Below are 20,685 nucleotides of genomic sequence, written 5' to 3'. Positions count from 1 at the left end.
CGCAACTGTACCGGGGATCTGACACCCTCTTCTGGACTCCTTGGGCAGCAGGCATGCAAGGGGTGCACAGACATTCATGCAGACCAAACACCCATGCACATAAAATAAAAATAAAAATAACACACAATGGCCCCAAATGGCTATTGACTATAAGACAAAGAAAATAAAGAATATGAGGAAAGAGTTATCAGAGAACACCGTGCTGAGCAGGTACCAAGGGAATTTCTCCCACAGATAAACCAAAGCATCGCCAGTGTAACTGTAAAACCCTATCCTTTCTTCTTGGTGGAGAGTGGAGAACTAAACTTCGTGTCCAGCCACATTACAGTTTCTCGTCGATGCCTTTCGAGGTAGAATCTCATGTAGCCCTAGTTGGCCCTCAACTTTGTAGCTGAGAAATGACCTTGAACTCTTGTTTTTTTCCTGCCTCTGCCTACCAAGTACTGGGATTATAGGCGTGCAAACCTACAGCCTTGAGTTAAATGACACGGAGTGACCGGCCACAGGGAACTTGGCATGGATAGATGTGCAGGAATGAGATCCCTCAGAAGTAGCCCTCTAAAACCACATTGACTTTTACATAAAGCATTAACTTTTATGGAAAAAAAGATAAATATTTATGAAAATTACTGTACCAGGAGCTATAAATGTTAATGCTCAAAAAACTAGCTGATGTTTCCCAAACACTTCCGTTTTATATGTAGCTCATTGACCTGCACAGAAAAATGAAAGAACTAAGAGTCATTTGTGTTATCCTATCTCAATTTCATCCCGAGAGCCCAAGTCCCAGATCTGTTGAAGGTCTTCCAAAGAATGAATAGAAAATCTCGGATCTCAAGAGATATCTCTTTAGCTCTAAACACTAGGCCTTAATCGTAACTATTATGCCCTTTCCTGGACAGAAACAACAATATTGACTGGCCTAAGTGAAGATGTAACCCCTACAGAATCCATTCAGCTTCGCTCTAGATGATATGGCTAAGGAGACATGTTCATTCCTAGATGCCATCTCTTGGCGAACAGGGAAGCAGGATTGGAATGTAATTCAAATCTAACATGAAAAATGTAATTCTATCTACATATGGCCTCGGAGGGAGGCCCCAGTGAAAGAACAATCCTGCATACCTGGGGAAAAAGAGTCTCTTCTTTTCCAGGTAGTCATTCAGCCCCCGTTGGATGTCTTCCAATAGAAGATTGGCTTCCTGAAGCTTCTCAGTCATTCTTGGCTGGTCAGCTGCCACCAGGACCCTGGTGTCTTTCACCTGGGTTACACACACACACACACACACACACACACACACACACGTGAGAATCACTATGCATACTTGAGATTGGTCATTGTAATGAATTCACGATCAACCCACCAACTAGTGATGCTGCCGAGCCAGCTTTCTGATGCTCTCCTCGTCGTCCCACAGGGCTGACTGCTCAGTGAGCATGACTGCATCCCTTCAATCATGGTTGACTGGGTACAGGTTGGGCATCACAATCTCGCCAAATCAATTTCATCTGAACATTTTGGTGGTCTAAAACTTAGATCATGGCATTCTGGTCTGGTCTGTGGGGAACCCTTGGTCAAGGAGCTTTGGGGTCGTGTAAGGATCAGCTCCTGCCAGATGTTTTATGGCAGAGCAGGCTAGTGGGCAGGGAGTACCCCAAGTGGGAAAAGTAGAGAGAGGAGTAGGGGCAAGGGGTATACATGGAGCGCTTGTGAGCTCCCGAGGGTTTCCTCGACTCTGGTGACCCTTTGGGAGGCCAGAATACACTCTATTCTTGTGTTCTATGAGTCACCCCATAATTTTTCTTGGCCTACACTTAGTTGGTTTCTATAGCACACAACCAAAGAAGAATAATGTCAAATCTGCTCCATTGACTGGGTCCTATAGCTGCCCCCATACCCCATCGCTAGAGTCTAGACCACAAGTCATCTAAGCAGATGCACTCCACTGAGATAAATTCTCGGATCATGTATCACAATATTTTTTTCAAAAAAGGAAAACCACATCCTCTCAGGAGATGCATCTTAGCATGTGTAACTCATCCTTCAAGGCTTGGTTCTAACATCACCTGCTTTGGAGGTCTCCTGGACACTCCCAGGCAAGTGTATTACTCTCCATCATCTCTATGCTATTTGCACACACCACAGCTTGTGTTCAAGCCTGTGTGCCTCCTAACAGAGTTGTAAGAGAGTGGAATTCATGTTCTTCGTAAGTAGCTTCTGACTTTTAAGATTATATCTGAGTCATCACATTTACCAAAAAAAAAATCATAAATAACTGAGTATCAATATGCATCACTATTTGAAATCTAAAAGGATTCCTAACCTATGAAAATGTGATTGCATTGCTCTTTAACAAAGCCCTCTATCTCATTAGGCATGACAGAGAAATAATGTAAACTGCTAAGAACTATCTCCAGGCAGGTAAGATTCCAAAAACCTTCTCCTTTTCATATACCATATTTCCATACTTGAAGTTTTAATAAATTATAACAATGACTTAAAATGTTAATTTTAAATTTTACTTGGTAGTTTCAGGGGACGTAGACACAATGCACCAAGGTAATATTTTCTGCTGGTGAGACGCAAGAGATAAAACTCACCGCCTGAGCCATCAGTGTTTTCCAGTAACTGTCCACAGTGCCAAATTTCTTGCCCTCTTCTGGCATCTGGGCTATGATGTCCTCTGAGCTAAAGATTGGTTCCAGGTACAGCCAAGTGACTTGGCATTTTAACCAGGCATCCAAATTTTCCTGTACCCGAACCAGCTTTTCTTCCCATTTCTGTGGATTTAGAATTCCACAACTGAGTCAGTAATGGCAGCACACACCCAGTGAATGCGCGCGCGCACACACACACACACACACACACACACACACACACTAAAGATATAATGAAGATATTACTGAACCTCACGTTTACAGATGCAGACCCTGAACACAACCGTTCAGACAGCTTCCCGAGATCACTCAGCTAACAGTAAAGGCGAAACCAGAATACAGACCCGAAGGCCTGTGCCACTTTTTCTTCTTCCCTTGAGCTCCAACCCTAAGATATGCCCACCACTGTGACCTATCCAGCTTCTATAGGCAGTGATCAAGGGAGGCTAAACTCTTAGGGTCATGTGGCGCAGACTCTAGATTGCTATAGACTATAAACTACTTGGCAAATATATTTTTGTTTGGCGTATTCAAGCTCGTCTGCTCTTTCGGTAGACGGCTCACTGGTGTCATTATCGCTCCTAGTCTTCTGTTCATCCGTCCTTTCATTTCTCCATTCAGGGAAAAGGAAGTTTATTTTTTCATTGAACTTGAAACCCCACCCCTCCTCTAAGAAACTGAGAACCAATGGGCCATAACAAGATACACAAGGGCTATTTTCTTACCCGAGTCTCTGCTTCTATTGGCTTGATGAATGCAGAGCCACACATGGTCTGGGTCTTTATCACGTGATCATCGAGTAGCAGTTGAATGTCATCGACCGCACACAGGATGTTTGTATCCTGCCAATAAAGATGACCACGCAGTCAAAGTCAAAATCATGAGACCCCTTTGCCTTGCCTATCCCATGGTCCATGGCGATTCCAGAAGGTTCCAGAAGGCCTTGCAGTATATATTCCCACCTCAGGGAGACAGGCATCTATGTCTCATAAGGTTTTCTCACTATAAATATTTATTTATTTTGAGACAGGTCTCAATATAGATGTTCCCATGTCAGTCTCCAAAGCATAAGAGCACACGTGTGTATACTGACGCATATTGGTTACTAAAAGTACTTATTGTCGGGCAGGAGCAGTGGGGAATGCCTGTTATCCCAGCACTCTGAAGGCTGAGGCTGAAGGCACATCATGAGTTTGAGGCCAGCCTGGGCTACTTCATAAGATCCTGTCTCAATGAACAAAATGAAACAAAACAAAAGAAGTAACACTTCCTGTTCGACTTATTTGCAGAAATCAACTTAACCCAGACCTGCAACTAGAGTCTACTGGGGAGAAGACAGTGCTCTTCCCCAGTTTCCTCCCTCTCTGGGAGCATCAGCTTCCACTCAGTGAGTAAGACCCAGATTCATGTTCTGCAGCCAGATATAGGGGTTCTTGTGGTTCCTTTAAAATAAAATTTAGAGATTATTTTTATTTCAATTCATGAGCTCTTTTGAAATGTCTGCTAACAGATAGGGCACACTTATTAAGTTAATTACACTTAATCCACTTGTAAACAAAGCTTTGATTACTTGTTTTGTGGATAGTGGTCACATGATAAAAGTACATAGACATGTAACCCCAGCTTGGAAACTTCTATCTCATACATTCAGCGAGTTCTATCTTGCTCTCATGTAAAGGTATTGTGTCTTCAGTGTCCATGGACGGCACTCTCTTCCCTGAGCCATTAGATAGACTGCTAAGAGTCTGCCACCTACAGCAAATCTGGTCTCACTTGCTTTGATTCCAGCTCCTTCAAGCCTGTAGACACAGAAGTGGATGCAGAATGAATAGTGTAATTGTAGATTTGAATTAAATATGGATATATTCTTCTGTCTATTTTTTTTCTCAGTGTGTCTCAAAAACATGTCTAGCTAGCTATTCAAAGACCGGCACCTTCACTGTCATTTTGAGATTGCTTCTTGTTGAGAGCTACTTCAGTCATAAACTTTGAAGATGGATAAGGAATAATGAACCTGCTCCTAGGCCCATAGCTGAGCTCTGCATTGCAGCCCAGCAGCCTCTGGAGCAGTGTCTGACCCAATCAGAATGGGCAGCTCCCAGCTTATTGAAACGGTGAGACCCAGTAATAAACTCATTTGCCTCCAGTTCTCCTGCCTCTGATTGGCTCATGGGTGGTTCTTATCCAAAGTCAAAACCAAGGCATTGTGACCATGAAAACTGAAGGGAGAAAGAAGTCACAGGGGGATGATCGGTTGTTCAGTGAGAGGAGAAGTGCTCAGATCTCCAGGGTTTGGGTCTATGTTAACTATTCAAAAAATGGAGTACTGGGAGATGTGGCTATGTGTTAGAATGTTTTCCCAACAAGAACAAAGCTCTGAGTTCAACCTCCAAACTAGGAGGGTGAGTGGAGATGCTCAGGCACCCAGAGGGTAGAAGAGCAGGAAAAATAAATTGTGATTTTCTTGTTAAGTATCCCAAATGATTCTCCTGTGCAGTTAGCATTTGAGATGCTGTTCTAGGTGCCCATGGGGAGCAGTATGTGGATATCTGTGCCCTCCACAATGTGCTGGGCAGCAGCCCTCATATCCACCCTGCGCGTCATCCTAAGAGCAAACTAGATCCTGGGGTTATCGAAGGAATGCACCTCCACATCCATTGCACAGACTCATACGCTATCTGTAAGTCCCCATGAAAATCAGGACATTTATACTTGTACAGTTCAAAGTGGTGTAAGTGCCTGGGAACTTGCTAGTACGTGAGAACCTTAGGCCCTACTCTAGTCTCCCCAATTTAAAGAGATTCTGAAGAAATTCCTATGCACATCTGCAATTCAGGAGGTAGGATGTGTTGTTGTCAACCTCAGAGATGCTTCTGAATGACTTGATCTGTGTGTGTGTGTGCGTGTGCGTGTGCGTGTAGTTACACAAGCCAGTGTTCCTCTTGAGACATGCTAATTCAGGAGACACACCCCATTCCTTTGCACCAGGTCAACCTTATGATTTGGAGATGCACAGCTCCAGCGGCGTGTGAGAGCCAGGATGATGGAGGAGAGGCAGACAGAGGAAGTACACAGATGGAGGGTTATTCTGTGAGGTCTGTTGCAATGCTGGGGGAACCATGTCTAGATCTACTAGCAGCCCAGGGCTGCTTCCAGGGCATTCCCATTCGCCTGACTCACCGTGTCCCTGTATTTCACGAAACTGAACGTCATGTTAACCCAGTCCATCTTCATCTTCTCCAGGTTTTTCTCCAGGGAATATTCCTTGCTGGCAGCTGCGCTAATGGGCTCCAGCCTGAGGAGAGAACACACCATCAACATCAACAGGAGCTGGCAGAGGAAACCCCGGGAAGCAATTTCAGCGCAGTCTTAAAGAGATTTCCAGAAGCTTTCATTTCAACAAGATGTTTTCTCTGAGCTTTGCCATCTATGTCCAATGTTCTGAGTACCGTTGCCTTTGGGGGCTGTTATAAGTTGAGTGTTTCTCCAAAATTCACACCGCAGTTTTAATCGCCAATCACTCAAATGTGGCTATATTCGAAGAGCATTTAATGAGGTGATCATATTAAAATAAGGCCATGGGGCTGGAGAGATGGCTCAGAGGTTAAGAGCACTGACTGCTCTTCCAGAGGTCCTGAGTTCAATTCCCAGCAACCACATGGTGGCTCACAACCATCTATAATGAGGTCTGGTGCCCTCTTCTGGCATGCAAGCATACATGGAAGAAATGTTGTATACATGATAAATAAATAAATCTTTAAAAAAAAAATAAAGTAAGGCCATGAAGGCTGACCCAAGCTAGTGGGGGCTCACTGACTCTAGACTGACAGCTGGGAAACCAGCGTAAGACCAAACTAGGCCCTCTGCATGTGGGTGACAGTTGTGTGGCATGGGCAGTTTGTGGGGCCACTGGCAGTGGAACCAGTATTCATCCCTAGTGCATCATCTGGCACTTTGGAGCCCATTCCCTGTGGAGGGATTCCTTGCTCGCCTAGATACAGGGGGAGGGCCTTGGTCCTGCCTGAAGTGCTGTGACAGACTTTGTTGACTCCCCATGGAAGGCCTCACCTTCTCTGATGGATGGGGGATGGGGTGGGGAGAAGTTAGGGGGAGTAGGAGAACAGGAGAGAGAGAGAGAGAGAGAGAGAGAGAGAGAGAGAGAGAGAGAGAGAGAGAGAACTGGAATTGGTATGTAAAATAAGATTGTTTTTAAAATAATAAATAAATAGAAAAAAGGAGAAGAGCAAGAAAGGGATGAAATAATTGACAATAACTTACTGCATTCAAAATATTATCATTGGAAAATGAATATTAAAAACTGCTATCTGGCTGGGTGTGCTAGTGCATACCTTTAAACCCAACACTTAGAAGGCAGAGGCAGGGAGAGGTCTATGAGTTCAAAGTCAGCCTGATCTATACAGCAAGTTCGAGGCCAGGCACAGCTACAAAGTGGGACTGTCTCAAAACAAAACTGTCAGCCATTTGCATTCTTATTTTCTTGGTAAGCTTTTGAAGTCCAGCCTGTATTTTTGAGTTCCATACATTGGTTTTGGATTAGCTACATGCCAAGGGCCCAGTAGTAGCTTTTAGCTTGGCTCCTGTCTCGGACAGTACCAACCCAGAGGATCAAAGCAAGACAAAACAAAACAAAATACAATAGCCAGGCCTAAAGCCCCAATTTGATCAGCGGGTTGGGTGCGGCCTGAGAACATGCTTTTCTAACTAGATCCCCCATGATGGAGATGCAGTAACTCTAGGTACCAAGCCCTGAGAACCATGAACATCCATCCCTCGAGGTCCCATCCAAGTAGTCTAACAGACTTGAATCAATATAAAATCTCTCCATCTATTCCTTAAAGGAAGTATGAAAACAGAACCCTGAATATTACTGATTTAAAAAGTAGTATGTGAGGGCCTGGGAGACGGCTAAGTAAGTGTGTGCTTGCCATACAAGCAGGAGAACCTGAGTTAGATCCCCAACACCCAGGTGAAGAATTCTTGTGGTGAGAGGTGGCACATTCTTAGAAACCCAGCACCCAGGAGACAGAGGCCAGAAGATCCCTGAGGCTCACTGGCCAGACAGCCTAGCCTACTTGGTGCCTAAGGAGTGACACCCAAGGTTTACCTCTGGCCTCCACTTGCACATACACATACACACATGTGTTCCCCCATATATGTACCCCCATTCATAAACACACCTACGATGCTCCCCCCAAAACAAATAGAAGTAAAAATAGCCATTCAGATCATGCAAATTCTCACGCTGCAATTCCAGGGCACTCGGGGAAGGAGACAACAAAGAGGTCTGTTCATCACTGTGTGCTCCATGGGTTTAGCAGTTGAAGATCACTCCTAGCTTGCTGTTTATTTGAAAAGGAAACAGGTCCATGAAGGCTGAGTGGTTTTGCTCCAAGTTCTAAGAGCTGGGCAGAGTCTCAGGTTCACAGAAGACATTTGTTTTTCATTTTCCATTGAAATAAAACCCCTAACTCTTTCTAGTCCCAATTCTACAGCAGGAAAAGAAATAGCCACTTGGGTAAGTCAGCCCAACCAGGGGTCATTAAAATTTTTAATTGGCTTTGACTTAGGAGAGCACAGTGACCCCTGAACCAAAACCTGTCTAGAACAAAGGATGAACCTTACTTTTCAACAAATTTGCCAAATCCAAATTCCAGCATGTTCGCGAGGCACGTTGTCTCTGTGGGCTTTATCTCATAGCCAACAATCTCACTGATCTGCAAAGGAAGGACGGAGGTGAGGGGTGGTTGTGGAAGGTAGTGTTGCCCAGTAGAACCTCTATAAGGATGGAAAATTAAATTATCTGCACTGTCCAGTATTGTAGCTACTCATCCCAGGAGGCTGTTGAGACTAAGATGAAGGGACTTTCATGTTCACTTAGTGTTAGCTAACTCATACTCCATTAAAAAACCACACGGGACTGGTGGCTGTCGAGTCTGACATTGTCAGTCTGAGGGTTCTGGAGGCTGTTGCAGAGCCACACCATAGCTGGTTTTCCCCAAGTTTGTCTCCCCATCAATTCACAAACATTCAAAAGACCAGAACAGAGCCTCAGCTGTGCTTCCAGGGAAGCTGGGTCTGGGACAAGCTGAGGTGAGTACTTGCTGAGTGACAGGGAGGGTCTGTCAGACAGACTCTCCAGAGCTCTGAGCTGGGGAACAGCAAGGATTCCCTTCAAAAAAGCATTAAAGCAGGGTTTGTGATGTTGGCTACTCAAGAGTCTGAGTCATCATTTTTAGCCCTACAGAGTGTGTTCAAGACCAGCTTGGCCAGCATAGTGAGACCCTGCCTCAAAATTAAGAGTGAAAGGTGATTAATGGCACAGCATGCACCCAGGTTCAATCCCCAGTACTGTTAAAACATAACAAAGGAAAGTCCCCCATCCACTCCAGGGGGTTACTTGTCAGGGTCCCCATCCAGCTGGTGTGACACTGCCTCAGGCTCACCTCTTCAGCACAAACACCCCTAAGGAAGCTCTGCGTGAAGCTTCTGGAAGACCTAGGTAGCAGCAAGGTCCCCCATGCTAAAGAAGAAATGAGGACTGAAGCAGGAATGAGCATCTGTCTGAAAAAATAATCTGTTGCTGAGCGTTTCCTTTCCTCGGCTGCCAGAGGATTAGAAGACGCCAGAGCAGAAAGGAGGGTGGGTGCCATGCCACACACTGTCTTACCCTGTGTCCTTGGCACCTGACACTTGGTAGACGGCAGTATTTGTGGAGGAAAAGTCTGACTCAATCAGAGAACTCGAATGGCTTCCGGTCTGGGTTCTGGGGACCTCTGGAGGAGCAGCACGGTAATAAACTAAAAGTAACGAGCACTTATGGGGGCTGACGAAGGATGGGATTGTTTCAGAGAGCTGCCCACACTTATTTTAGTGTCCTAGCAGCACACAGAGCTTGCTAATGTGTTCTTCCCGCTTTCCATCTAAAGAATCTGAGCTGGAGAAATGATCTTGTCCACGACCATCCAGTTAATAAATTGGCTTCTGGATCCAATTCTGATTCCAACAAATGCTATCCACCAAATGCTAATGTCTCTTACAGGTCCCCTGTGTACAGCTGTCCATGCCACACACTGCACAGCTCTGGACAAAGGTGGCATTTGGCAGAATTTTACAGAGCACAGTCTGCACAGTAGATTTGTAGCTTTGACCTTTCACTTATTATTGAAAATATCTGATATCTATCTTCTATCTATCTATCTATCTATCTATCTATCTATCTATCTATCTATTATCCATCTATCTACTATCTATTATCTATCTATCTATCTATCTATCTATCTATCTATCTATCTATCTATCTATCTACCTATCATCTATCCATCTATCTATTTGCCCATCATGTATTATCTATCTATCTATCTATCTATCTATCTATCTATCTATCTATCATCTATCTATCTATCTATCTATCTATCTATCTATCTAATATCTATCATCTATCTATCTATCTATCTATCTATCTATCTATCTATCTATCTGTATTTGTATGTGCGTGTCGCATGCACCTGGATATTGTAGCACACATATGGAGGTCAGAGGACAATTTGCAGGAATTGGCTTTCTCTTTCTGACATACGGGTCCCAGGGATTGAACTCAGGTTGTCAGGCTTGGGGGCAAGTTCTTTTTGTCTGCTGACCCATCTTGTTGCCCCTGTTTATTCTTTTATACATTAAAATACAGCAACACACAGACTCTCTCGGGGGCTAAAGTACACTTACATAAAGCATTCAGCATAGTAATTGCCTCACAGTGAGGGCTGGAGAGTGACAGAACTTTTAGATTATTTTTTAAAAATATAAATACTGACAAGGCATTTTTTTCTCTAATTTTAAAATCCTGGAACAATGCTGTCTACGTAGACACTAGTCCCTTATGGCCTCTTAGCCTCTCAAACATGCTTGTCTGAATTGAGACGAGTTCTGGGTATAGCACCAAAGACTTCATACTACTGCTCAAGGTGGATAGCTACACAAATGACAATGTGTACTTGTTTAGATAGCATATATCTATGAACTTTGTTTTACTTATTTCCTTTTACTTTAGAAAACATAGGTGAACTGGGAGCAGCTTAATGGAAGGGCACTTGTATCGCATGTGCAAGTTACTAGGCTTAAACCCCACTACCACAAAAAAGAAAAGAGAATGTTGCAGTCTTCATGCGTGACTGCTAGAATTATTAGCACATGTGTATGGCTGGCTCTGCTCCTAGGGACAGCATCTTCAGAACTTTAGGGCCAGTTTTGGTCCATAGCACGACTACATGTTTCTTTGTCCGATCTTGTTTTAAACCCAAACAACAAGACCTCTAAGCTCAGTTGGCCAGAAAACACAGCCCAGCCATCTTGGGATCCCAGAAAACCTGTTTTCAGTCCTTGAGACATCACAGGTGGCTTAGATTTTAGAGCCTTTTTTGCCAGGACCAGAATCTATATAAATCTCTCCTCAGTGGCGGGGTAGGAGGGGAGACATTAGGGCAGATTGTAGCTTTGCTGAGCTTGGGGCTGTCACAGGTGTGGGGCCCTGAGTGGGGACAGCCCCTAAGACATCTGGTGACCCATGTCCTTTCTTACCTCCTCAGCCTGCTGGATAGCCACTCTAGAGACCCCGTCCTTTCTCCCTCCCTCCCTCCCTCCCTCCCTCCCTCCCTCCCTCCCTCCCTCCTTCCCTCCCTCCCTTCCTCCCTTCTTCCTACCTTCCTTCCTTCCTGGGGCTATGTTCCACTGTTAGTTTTGATGCCCTGCCCCATCTGCCTTTCTTCCTCACTCCTCATGTGCTCTCTTGACATGCTTTATTTAAGCCAAACAGATCTGAATTCCAGTTCCCTCCTGGCCCACTAACTAGCTATATGACAGCTTAATTTTCAACGCTCAGTCTTTCTACCTATGAACTGTGCCTATTTCAAAGAGTTGTTGAAGATGAAATGGAAGAATTCAAATAAAGTGTGCCTTATTTATTATTAAATGTCTGGGAGTTTGTGTCTGAGCTGAGATCATTACTCGGTTGTAAGTCTAAGGAATGTTTGTTTAAGAGGCCTAGGAAAAGACAAGAATGATGAGAACCAAGAATGCTTGAAAGGAGGGGGAGTTGGTGCTTACACGTAAGGACAGCAGATGACAGAGACAGCGCCCCGAGAAGGCACAGAGACCCCTTGAGTGTTTTCTTTTTTAAAAAAAAATCATATTTGATATTTTTGAGTTTCTGGGGCTCAAATTTAGAGGCTTGTGCATGCTGGGCAAGTATCCTATGACTGAGTCACACCCTTGGCCCTAACGAGTGTTCTTTAAGGGTTGACGCAAATGCTTTGAATACTGCCATCTCAAGAAGTCTGGCACTGTAAGAAGTCACCTGTCCACCCATGTTCTTAGATCCCGACATAAGTCAAAAGTCTAAGTCACCCACATCCATGAGGATAGAAGCCCCACGAGCCCTTCGCAGATTCCCTTTAGGGGAGAAGCCCACATGATGACCTATCTATCACCTGCCTTCCCAACCCTTGCCGGGGTCCCGAGTCTCCTGCTTTTCTGTGAAGCTGAAGACAGCTCCTCCCTGCAGACAGACCTTGACCTATTCACGTATCAATACTCCCGTCTTTCTGTGGTTCAATCTCAGGCATAGCTCTTAAAGAAGAATCTGCCCATGTCAAGCAGGCCACCTTGCTACTCCACATAGCAACTTCCTGGGAGAGGGTGCTTCAAGGCCACTTAAATGTGGCAATCACTTTCAAAAACACAGCAAACCTTCCATTTCGTGCTTGGTGTTCACACCACACTCGTCACCTCACACTTTGTTGCTTATTAAAATCCTAAATATTTTTAGGGAGAATAATTTATTGCTCTAATTTATGGGCTTAAAGAGCTTAAAGAGAGAGCAACTTGCTTCTCTGTTTGTCTATTTGTTTGAGACAGGGCCTCATTCTGTAGCCCAGACTAGCCTGGAATCTACTCTGTAGTCTGTCTCAGCTTCTCAAATGCTGGGATTACGGGAATGTGCCATCACACCCAATGTGTCAAACTCCTTCTAAACCTAGCCTGTTTGACCAGGAAACTCTACACCAAAGAAAACCCACACAGGAATCATCTGGGATCATTTGCAAGATCTCAGAAAAGGGGGGACTTTCTTTTCGTGTATGGAGGAGCCAATTACAGCTTTCCCATTGTGATTATAACCACTGTCTAGAATTTTTTCCACACCACAGTGGGGGCCCAACTAAAAGGATCAACCTGGCCATGAGGCCAGAAGTTCATCCCATGATCTACCTAGTCCCTTCCTGAAGACCAGCCAGCCAATTATAACCTCTTTTCCCTCAAGGGGACTTTCATTTCCTGCCTTCCCAGGGGAAAATGGGGCAGGCTGGAGCACACTGGGGGTGACAAGAACCTGCTGCCAGTGCCGATCCTTCATGCCAGGGTTGCAGGAGATGTTGAGGATGGGTATGTGCTGCTTGAACTTTTCAATCTTCAACTTGACGTTCTCTGCTAAGCGCCGGGGAGCAGGCACATCTAACAAGGTCTTGGTCAACTTGTACGTCGTCCTCCACATGTTCCCAATGTCCTCTGCGATTTCCTCGGCATTCAGTAAAAAGAGGGGGCCTGGAACAAAGAGAAGCGCAGACTACGATGGAGATTCCGGTCACGTGTTAATTCCCTGGACTTGAGGGTGGTGCCGGTTATGATGATATGGGCTTAGTCTCTGGGGTTAGGCCTGGATCTGAACTGATGCCTCTGCTTTGCCAGTAGAGCCTCCACGCTGTCACCTGCCATTCACACACTCCGGAAGGGTGGCTGGAAGCAGCTTGAGGCAGTATAAACAAAACGGCAAATGCCGCTCTGGGCACACACACATCAGGGAGTTAGTCGTTCTAATTGGTTTTAAATGCCGTGTCGGTAGAATTAAAAGGATTTCAATGTGTTGTAATTTAACAGTTTGGGAATGGGAGCCCTCTAGAGTTCTAAGAAGATAATATATAATATTATAACTAATATAAGCTTGAAATTATTGAACAAGGCCAGAAAGAAATACAAAGACTCCAGGCTCAGTGGCTAAAATGAGGGCTGGAGATTGGATCCTGAGCACCTTGTTCCAACAAAACAGTAAACAAACCAAGCTGGGCGATATGTGTGGCCGTAACCTCAGCACTGAGGTGGGGGAGACAGGTAGACTGTGGGGGTCTCTGGCCAGCCAGTCTAGTCAAGATGGGGACTGGGGGTCAGTGAGAGTCTCCCCCCATATACATACACTTAAATAAATGACATTTCAGTTTTTAAAGTACTTCAAAACATTAGTTTCTTTCCCCTATTTTTTTTGGGGGGGGACAGGAAGTTTTTAGCATTGGCTTTCTCATTCAGTCCAATTTTTCCCTTGTTCCCATGGTAATGCATTGCTTCCTGCATTGTGATATAGCTAACTGACTCCTAAACACCTTCCAACCTTCAGGGCTGCCTAGGCCACATGCAACTTCTCTCACTAAATACACCTCAGTAACTCAAGGCATTTTTGGCAAATCACTAGAAAATTAAATCTTATAAGAAAAAGGAAGGACTAGCAGAGTAGTTGGAACCAAAGCCACTTCCAGGGTGAGGGGTGGCTCCTGCCTGCCAGGTGGACTGGATTCATGGTGACTTTAGCACCAGGGTAAATTTCAGGCTAAGATACAAAGTCACTGTTCCCTCTCAACCACAGAAGTGACCTTCTTTTCTTACGCAGTGATGCAGCCAAGAGCACAGATGAGGCTCAGAGGAGGGCTTCACCCAGGAGAGAGTCCCAGGGAGCCACAGCACAGGGAATTCTGCTCCTTGGTACGCACTCAACTTCAATGGGAAATGCGAAAAAGTGCTTTTTCTTTTTTAAAGTTGGAAGTAAGGTAATAGTTGCAGCAGCCAATAAGAAAACACCACTCTCAAAGTTGTCTTCTTCAGGTTTGTAAGGAGAGTGAGAAACGGGCACTCACAAATCGCCAGGAGAATGAAAGAGAGCATTACTTCTCTGGACGACAATAATGAAAGTCGGGTTTCCCCCACAAGTCCTTCTAAAAATCTTAGCAATTTTCACAACATGCCTTTTGGATCTTAGACATTTTGTACTTAGGAATTCATCTTAAGAACACAGCAATAGATGAGAACAGGAGCGATTCTGACCAAAATACACTATGAATACATATGAAATTGTCAGAGAATGAATACAAATGTTTTCAAAAAGAAAATCATCATAATTGCCCCTGAGAACCTCAGCAAAGACGTCCATCCAGCTGGGTTTACTGTGCTGGAGCCCTAGAGATGAATGCCAAGCCTCTAATTTTATCCTTTTAACACCTTGCCCAGAGATGGCACCCAGGGTCTTAATGAAAATCATCTGCTTCTCAATAAATCACCTTCTCCAAACTCATCTTTTAAAACCCATACTGATATAAGATCTTATCTTATAGACGAATACAATATTACATATTTACCACATATTATGCATCATATGATATTATAATATAAATTAGAACATAAAAACTAAAATAATATATTCTATTGTATATGTAACCGATTCAATATACTATATTGTAATATAAAATAACCCATACCGAATAACTAATGTTCCCATGTAGATTCTAAGTTGAAGGAGTTTTTCTCCCAGCAAATTTGTCACTTCTCTGTTCAACAAGACAAGGCCTACCAAACTGCTAGAACCAAAAACCCGAAAACCACCTGGGGTTTTCTCTTCATCCTCCTTGCCTCATGTGTCCTCTCTATGCTCTGTTGATCCCACCCACACCTGCTTCCCTAGACTCCAGAGCCTGGTAGTTTCCAGATGCCCGTGGCACTCTGGCCCTTCCTAAAGCAACACTCAGAGGCACTGTTCTCCATCTCTCTCCTCTTGTTGGAATCATCACTGTGGCAAAGGCTCTGGGTGCTGATGGGATTTAAACCTGGAAATAGGTGTCTTGCTCTTTGGTTCCTCATCTCCCCTTGTTATTACATCAGAAAAAAAAAAAACTGTAACTGTCCTAATCCAGAGTCCTGGAATCCAAAGAGCAAAGGTGATTTCAGAGCTGTTTGAGTGGATCCCATCGCCCCCACCTCCATCCCCGCTGCCCAGGCAGGCTTAGAACTCGGCCTACCATTCATCCACTCCTCTGACTTGATGCTGAACTCGTAGGCTGTGACCCACAGCTGCTCGTAGGGTATTTTGTTGACCATTAGGGTTTGCAGAAGAGGAAAGGAACTCTTCTCTTTCTCCAACAGTTCTTCTTCCTTGTTGATCAACTGTAAGAAAAAAAGGAGGCTGTCTGTTGGGTAGGTGGTTCTCTTGAACCCAGGAAACCTCCAGGACAACTTCCTCAGCAGTGAAAGTGCCAGGCAGAGGAGGCAGACCTGTATTCAGTGGGGCAGGCTTAGCGGGCAGGTTCTTGTGCTGTCTCTGAGGGCCATGGTACCTGAGCTCTAACTACTGGAAATGGATAATTTGAGTCTTGCCATTTCATCTTTGTTTCTAATACACTGTAGACCTCTCCATTTTCATAATTTCTACGTGAAATTTAGTTGCTCATAGGACTATTTTACAGCCTTCTTACACTAAATCGCCTCAAAAGGAAGAACTTCAGTGTTTTGTTAAGACAACTTGCTAATTGATCTTTGACTTTTGGAGAAAGTAGCTTAATGGCTCCAAGCCTTTTTTATTTACATAAGTGGACATCCATAGGGACAACAAGTGGCAGGGGTTTGTTCCAGGCATTGAGACAGCTCCATGAAACCCTTCTCAGCACAGCATGGATACACAACACACATAAGCGGTTACCTTGCTGTAACTTCTTTGGGTACTTCATGACTTCCAAACACCTGATAAAATGGAAACACTGTGTGGAAAAGGTAGTTGAACATACTCATAAAAGAATAGGCCAAGCAAACAATGGTGTGCCCCTGACAGGTGTCATGTTCATAAACTAAGAACCTGAATGACCAGACCTTAGAGTCCCAAGTCCCCATCACAAGGTTCCAAACCTCAAATTCTATCAGCGCAAGATCTAGGTTCTTGGAGAGTTCATTAAGCTTTTCCACGTTGTTCTTCATTTCTTCTGTAGTCATCACTTCACGCTTCCTGAAGGTTTCCAGTTCTTTGCCATAGCCTTCGAGTCTTGACTCAAACTCTGAGCACCTGAAAGTGAACACAGTCCCATCACATCTGAATCTCCATTATGGGTCCTTTCCAGGTTGTCAGCCTGGGAAGAAGGATTTGTTCTTCTGACACTCCCCAAACTCTGCATCTATATAAAAGCAAACGAAGAAAGATAAACACAAAACAAGTTAAAACGCCCACCATCCATCTCCTAGAGATGCTGCTATGAGCCTACTGGTGACTGGATATTTAAATGCTTGTTCGTTTCCCGACTGCTCAGACCCGAATAATCACACAGAAATTATATTAATTACAACACTGTCCAGCCAATGACTCAGACATATTTCTAGCTAGCTCTTACATCTTGAATTAACCCATTTTTATTAATCTATGTATCGGCACGAGGTTGTGGCTTACTGGTAAGGATCCGGCATCTTTCTCCTTCAGCAGCTACATGGCATCTCCTCGACTCTGTCTACTTTGTCTCTATTTTTCTGTTGGATTTCCACCTGGCTTTGCTCTGCTAAACCATTGGCTGAAACAGCTTTATTCATTAACCAATAAAAGCAACACATATACAGAAGGACATCCCACATCATGAACACGCCTAGAAATTTTTCCTGTCCAGGGAAGTACATGCTTGAGCATGTGTTTTATGCAGTGTTTATTCATTCCACCGTTGGATATCTATTATTGAGGATTGATACACCCCAGAACTAGGCATTGGGAAAGCATCTGTGGTGACGTGTGCTATTCATTTCTATGCCCTATTGGAACATGTATTTTAGTTGGGAGGGGATTTAGACAATAAGCATGGATGGGTGAGTGGGTGGATGGATGGTTAAATCCAGATTATAGATGGATGAATAAATCCAGAAATATATTTCTGATAGTAACAACTGCCCTAAGGGAAACAAAACAGAGCCAAGTGAACAGCCTGCCTTATGTAATCCACTCCAGCTGGAGAGATTAGAGAGCTCTTCCCAGATCTGAGACTTCATCTATATGAACAACAAATCTGGTCTCCATTTGTTTCTTCCTCTACCCAATTTAGGCAGATAATCTACTGTTTTGTGATAATTTAGGCAAGATCTAGAGACCGGAGTGCTTGACTCAAATGTTTATGTTGATATTGATTAGCTATGTGGTCTTTGGGCACATCACTTAAATTCTCTATCCTTCCATATATGTGTACACACACACACACACACACACAGCTAAGTAACTAGAAGTTAATATAACATTGTCTAGAATTGAGCTTGGTTTATTACCATCACTATACAAGAATTTGCTCCCAATGATGAAACCTATATATTTTCTTCATTAATTCCACGTGTTCCCAGTAGTTGCAGACTGTCTGGCACACAGACAGCAATCAATGTTCATTAAATGAACAAGAGAGCTTGCACAGCATTAGTGACCGTCCATAGGTTGTGCTCTTATCCTCTTAGAGTCTAAATCCCACTATAACAAGTTTAAATGTCCTTTCTTTTTCCTCTTAATACTACTTTAAGAGAGTTGCTTTTTGAGTGATTTGGTTTGGGTTTCATCTCTAATTGCGTCATGTGGGAAGCAGTCTCAGCTATGATCCATACCTGTGGTTCATACCCTGTATAATTGGCTCCCTTGAGTTTGGGCTAGATGTGGTAATTCACTCCTTACAAACAAAATATGGCAAAAGGATGGATTGGTCTCCTCAAGAAAGTTCCCAAGAAAGTCAATTTCTATTTCTTTTGCTCACTCTTACTTTGAGGGAAAACAGCTCCCCCGTGGAGAGGTTCATGTGGTGAGAAGCAGAGCCAAGGGCGAGCATGGTGCTCAAGCCTGCTAATAGCCATGGGAGGAAGCCCAGAATTGGATCATCAGCTAGTGGGACCCCTGGGCTAGCATTCTGACTCCAGCTTCACAGGAGACCTGGTATCAGAGACATATAGCCAGAAATACAACTGAGTGGCTCTTGGGAGATCTGACCCAAAGACACTGTGAGAAATCATCATTGTTTCAAGATGCTATGTTGTGTTACATCACCATAGATACCTAATGTATACAATTATATAATTTCTGCTCCTTCTAATTTTTTGAGTCCTGAAACATGGCCAGTTTTTAATGAATATCTATGGGCATTTAAAAATAGATATTTTATACTGCAGGGTAAAGTTTTAATGGAAGTCACTGGAAATAGCCTCACCTCTCACTGACCCTTCTCTGCAAAGCTGATTAACTGAAATCTTAGTGATGGTGGAGAGATTGAGACACGGCAGGTCCAAAGTCTAATTATAACTTCTCCTGGGCTATTTCCGGTTCTCTGCACACCTCTGTGTCTGACCTGATATCCTTGTGACTAGACCTTTTGGAATGCATTAGCTTCGCAGAACACTAGCTTCCACCATCCAAAATGCTAAGACTCTGTCAGTACCGGGGCTGACAGCGCAGATTTCTCTACTTTTCCTGTTAAGTCCACCCCCATCACCAACGTGTCTGACAAGGGCCTTGGTTTATAACTTTCTTTGCTCTGTCACTGTGAAAACTTCACTAGACTGTTACCACGTGGGAACACAAAGTCTGGGGTACCTCAGGTCTGTGCTCCCCAGTCATGAGCACTCATTTTTGGTTCCAGAATAAACTCTTCTCATCCCGCAAGAGGTAGAAGCTGTGTTTTCATGTTGAAAGAAAGAGAGAGTGGGAGACATGCCCTGCCAGTTAGTCAAGACTACTATTTATTCCATTATCTCTGCATCCAAGTTACTCTTCTATTTGAATTATATGCTAGTTTCTGTAATTCATATATATGAATTGATATCTGCTTAATTTTAATTTTCTTTTACATATTTAAGTAACCATCTTTCATCTACTGGTTTCCCCAAAGTGTTACTAGCCAACTGGAACACTAGACAATCTTCCAGCCCAGGGGAGGTATGGCTTTATTTTCTTGTTCATTGTCACAGCCCCTCTGCCACCTTGTTTCTTATCATTCATCCTCTTCACATGGCCTGGGCGGCCACTACTATAAGGAGAGCAGAGGGAGAAGTCTATCTTCTGAGAGGCCAGATAGACAATGAAGAATGGGATGTGTCTTAGTTAGGGCTCTGTTGCTGTGGAGAGACAGCATGACCATGGCAACTCTCATAAGGAAAACGTTTAAGTGAGGTGGCTTACAGTTTAGAGGTTCCGTCCATGATCATCACGGTGGGGGTATGCAGCATGCAGACAGATGTGATGCTGGAGGAACAGCTACATCTTGCAGGCAACAGGAAGTTCACTGACAGCCACTCTGAGGGAAGCTTGAGCAAAAGAGACCTCAAAGCCCGCCCCCATGGTGTCACACTTCAAGGCCACATCTCCTAACAGTGCCCCTCCCTTTGGGGGCTGTTTGCTTCCAGACCACCACAGGAAGTTCACCACCTGTTGTGGGCCCTGATCTGGTGCTGGTGGACAAGCTCTCAGATTTAGTGGGTAGACTTGGCCCAGTCCATCTTAAAGACCTGGGCCTGAAGTTGCTTCTCTAAGGAATCCTCAATCTTCAGGCCCACATATAATCCAGTGTCATCTTTCCTCATCCAGGGCTGCAGTGCTAATGAGTTGTTACAGCAGGACCATTGCCCTCAGGAAGACGCCACGGGTTCCTATTAGTTCAGTGTCAAGGTAAATTTGAGCCTCCAGACCTCATGTGATGTGGGATTTCCCCTGTATGCTGGCAATACCATTGAGTAATGAAGAAATTGCTTTGAGCCTGTACCAGAGCAGGGCAGGGAGGAGCAGAGCTAGGAAAAGAGGACTGGACTGAATGCTGGGAGAAAGAGGGCAGAGTCAGGAGAAGCCATGTAGCTCCCCCTGCCAGAGACAGACTCTGGAACTTTACTTGGTATGCCACAGCCTCGTGGCAATATACAGATTAATAGAAATGGGTT

General features: G+C 44.2%; 1 protein-coding gene across 1 annotated transcript in view; it reads right to left on the bottom strand.

The window, feature by feature from the left end:
- Nucleotides 1-20,685, bottom strand: part of Dnah3 (dynein axonemal heavy chain 3) — a 171,033-nt gene that overhangs the window by 113,792 nt on the left and 36,556 nt on the right. Inside the window, exons 17-24 of the mRNA XM_050143254.1 lie at nt 16,663-16,816; nt 15,783-15,927; nt 13,058-13,269; nt 8,302-8,393; nt 5,839-5,953; nt 3,384-3,500; nt 2,602-2,781; nt 1,126-1,262 (exon numbers count right to left, since the gene is read on the bottom strand). Of these exons, the coding sequence (XP_049999211.1) occupies nt 1,126-1,262; nt 2,602-2,781; nt 3,384-3,500; nt 5,839-5,953; nt 8,302-8,393; nt 13,058-13,269; nt 15,783-15,927; nt 16,663-16,816 (1,152 nt within the window). The remainder of the gene's footprint in view (nt 1-1,125; nt 1,263-2,601; nt 2,782-3,383; nt 3,501-5,838; nt 5,954-8,301; nt 8,394-13,057; nt 13,270-15,782; nt 15,928-16,662; nt 16,817-20,685) is intronic.

The sequence above is a fragment of the Alexandromys fortis genome, unplaced genomic scaffold (genome assembly GCF_014885135.2).
Source record: "Alexandromys fortis isolate MF-2015 unplaced genomic scaffold, M_Fortis_MF-2015_v1.1 scaffold_45, whole genome shotgun sequence".
NCBI classification, from domain to species: Eukaryota; Metazoa; Chordata; class Mammalia; order Rodentia; family Cricetidae; genus Alexandromys; species Alexandromys fortis.
Note: the sequence above shows the minus strand (reverse complement) of the source record. Positions and strands in the feature narration are given on the sequence as shown.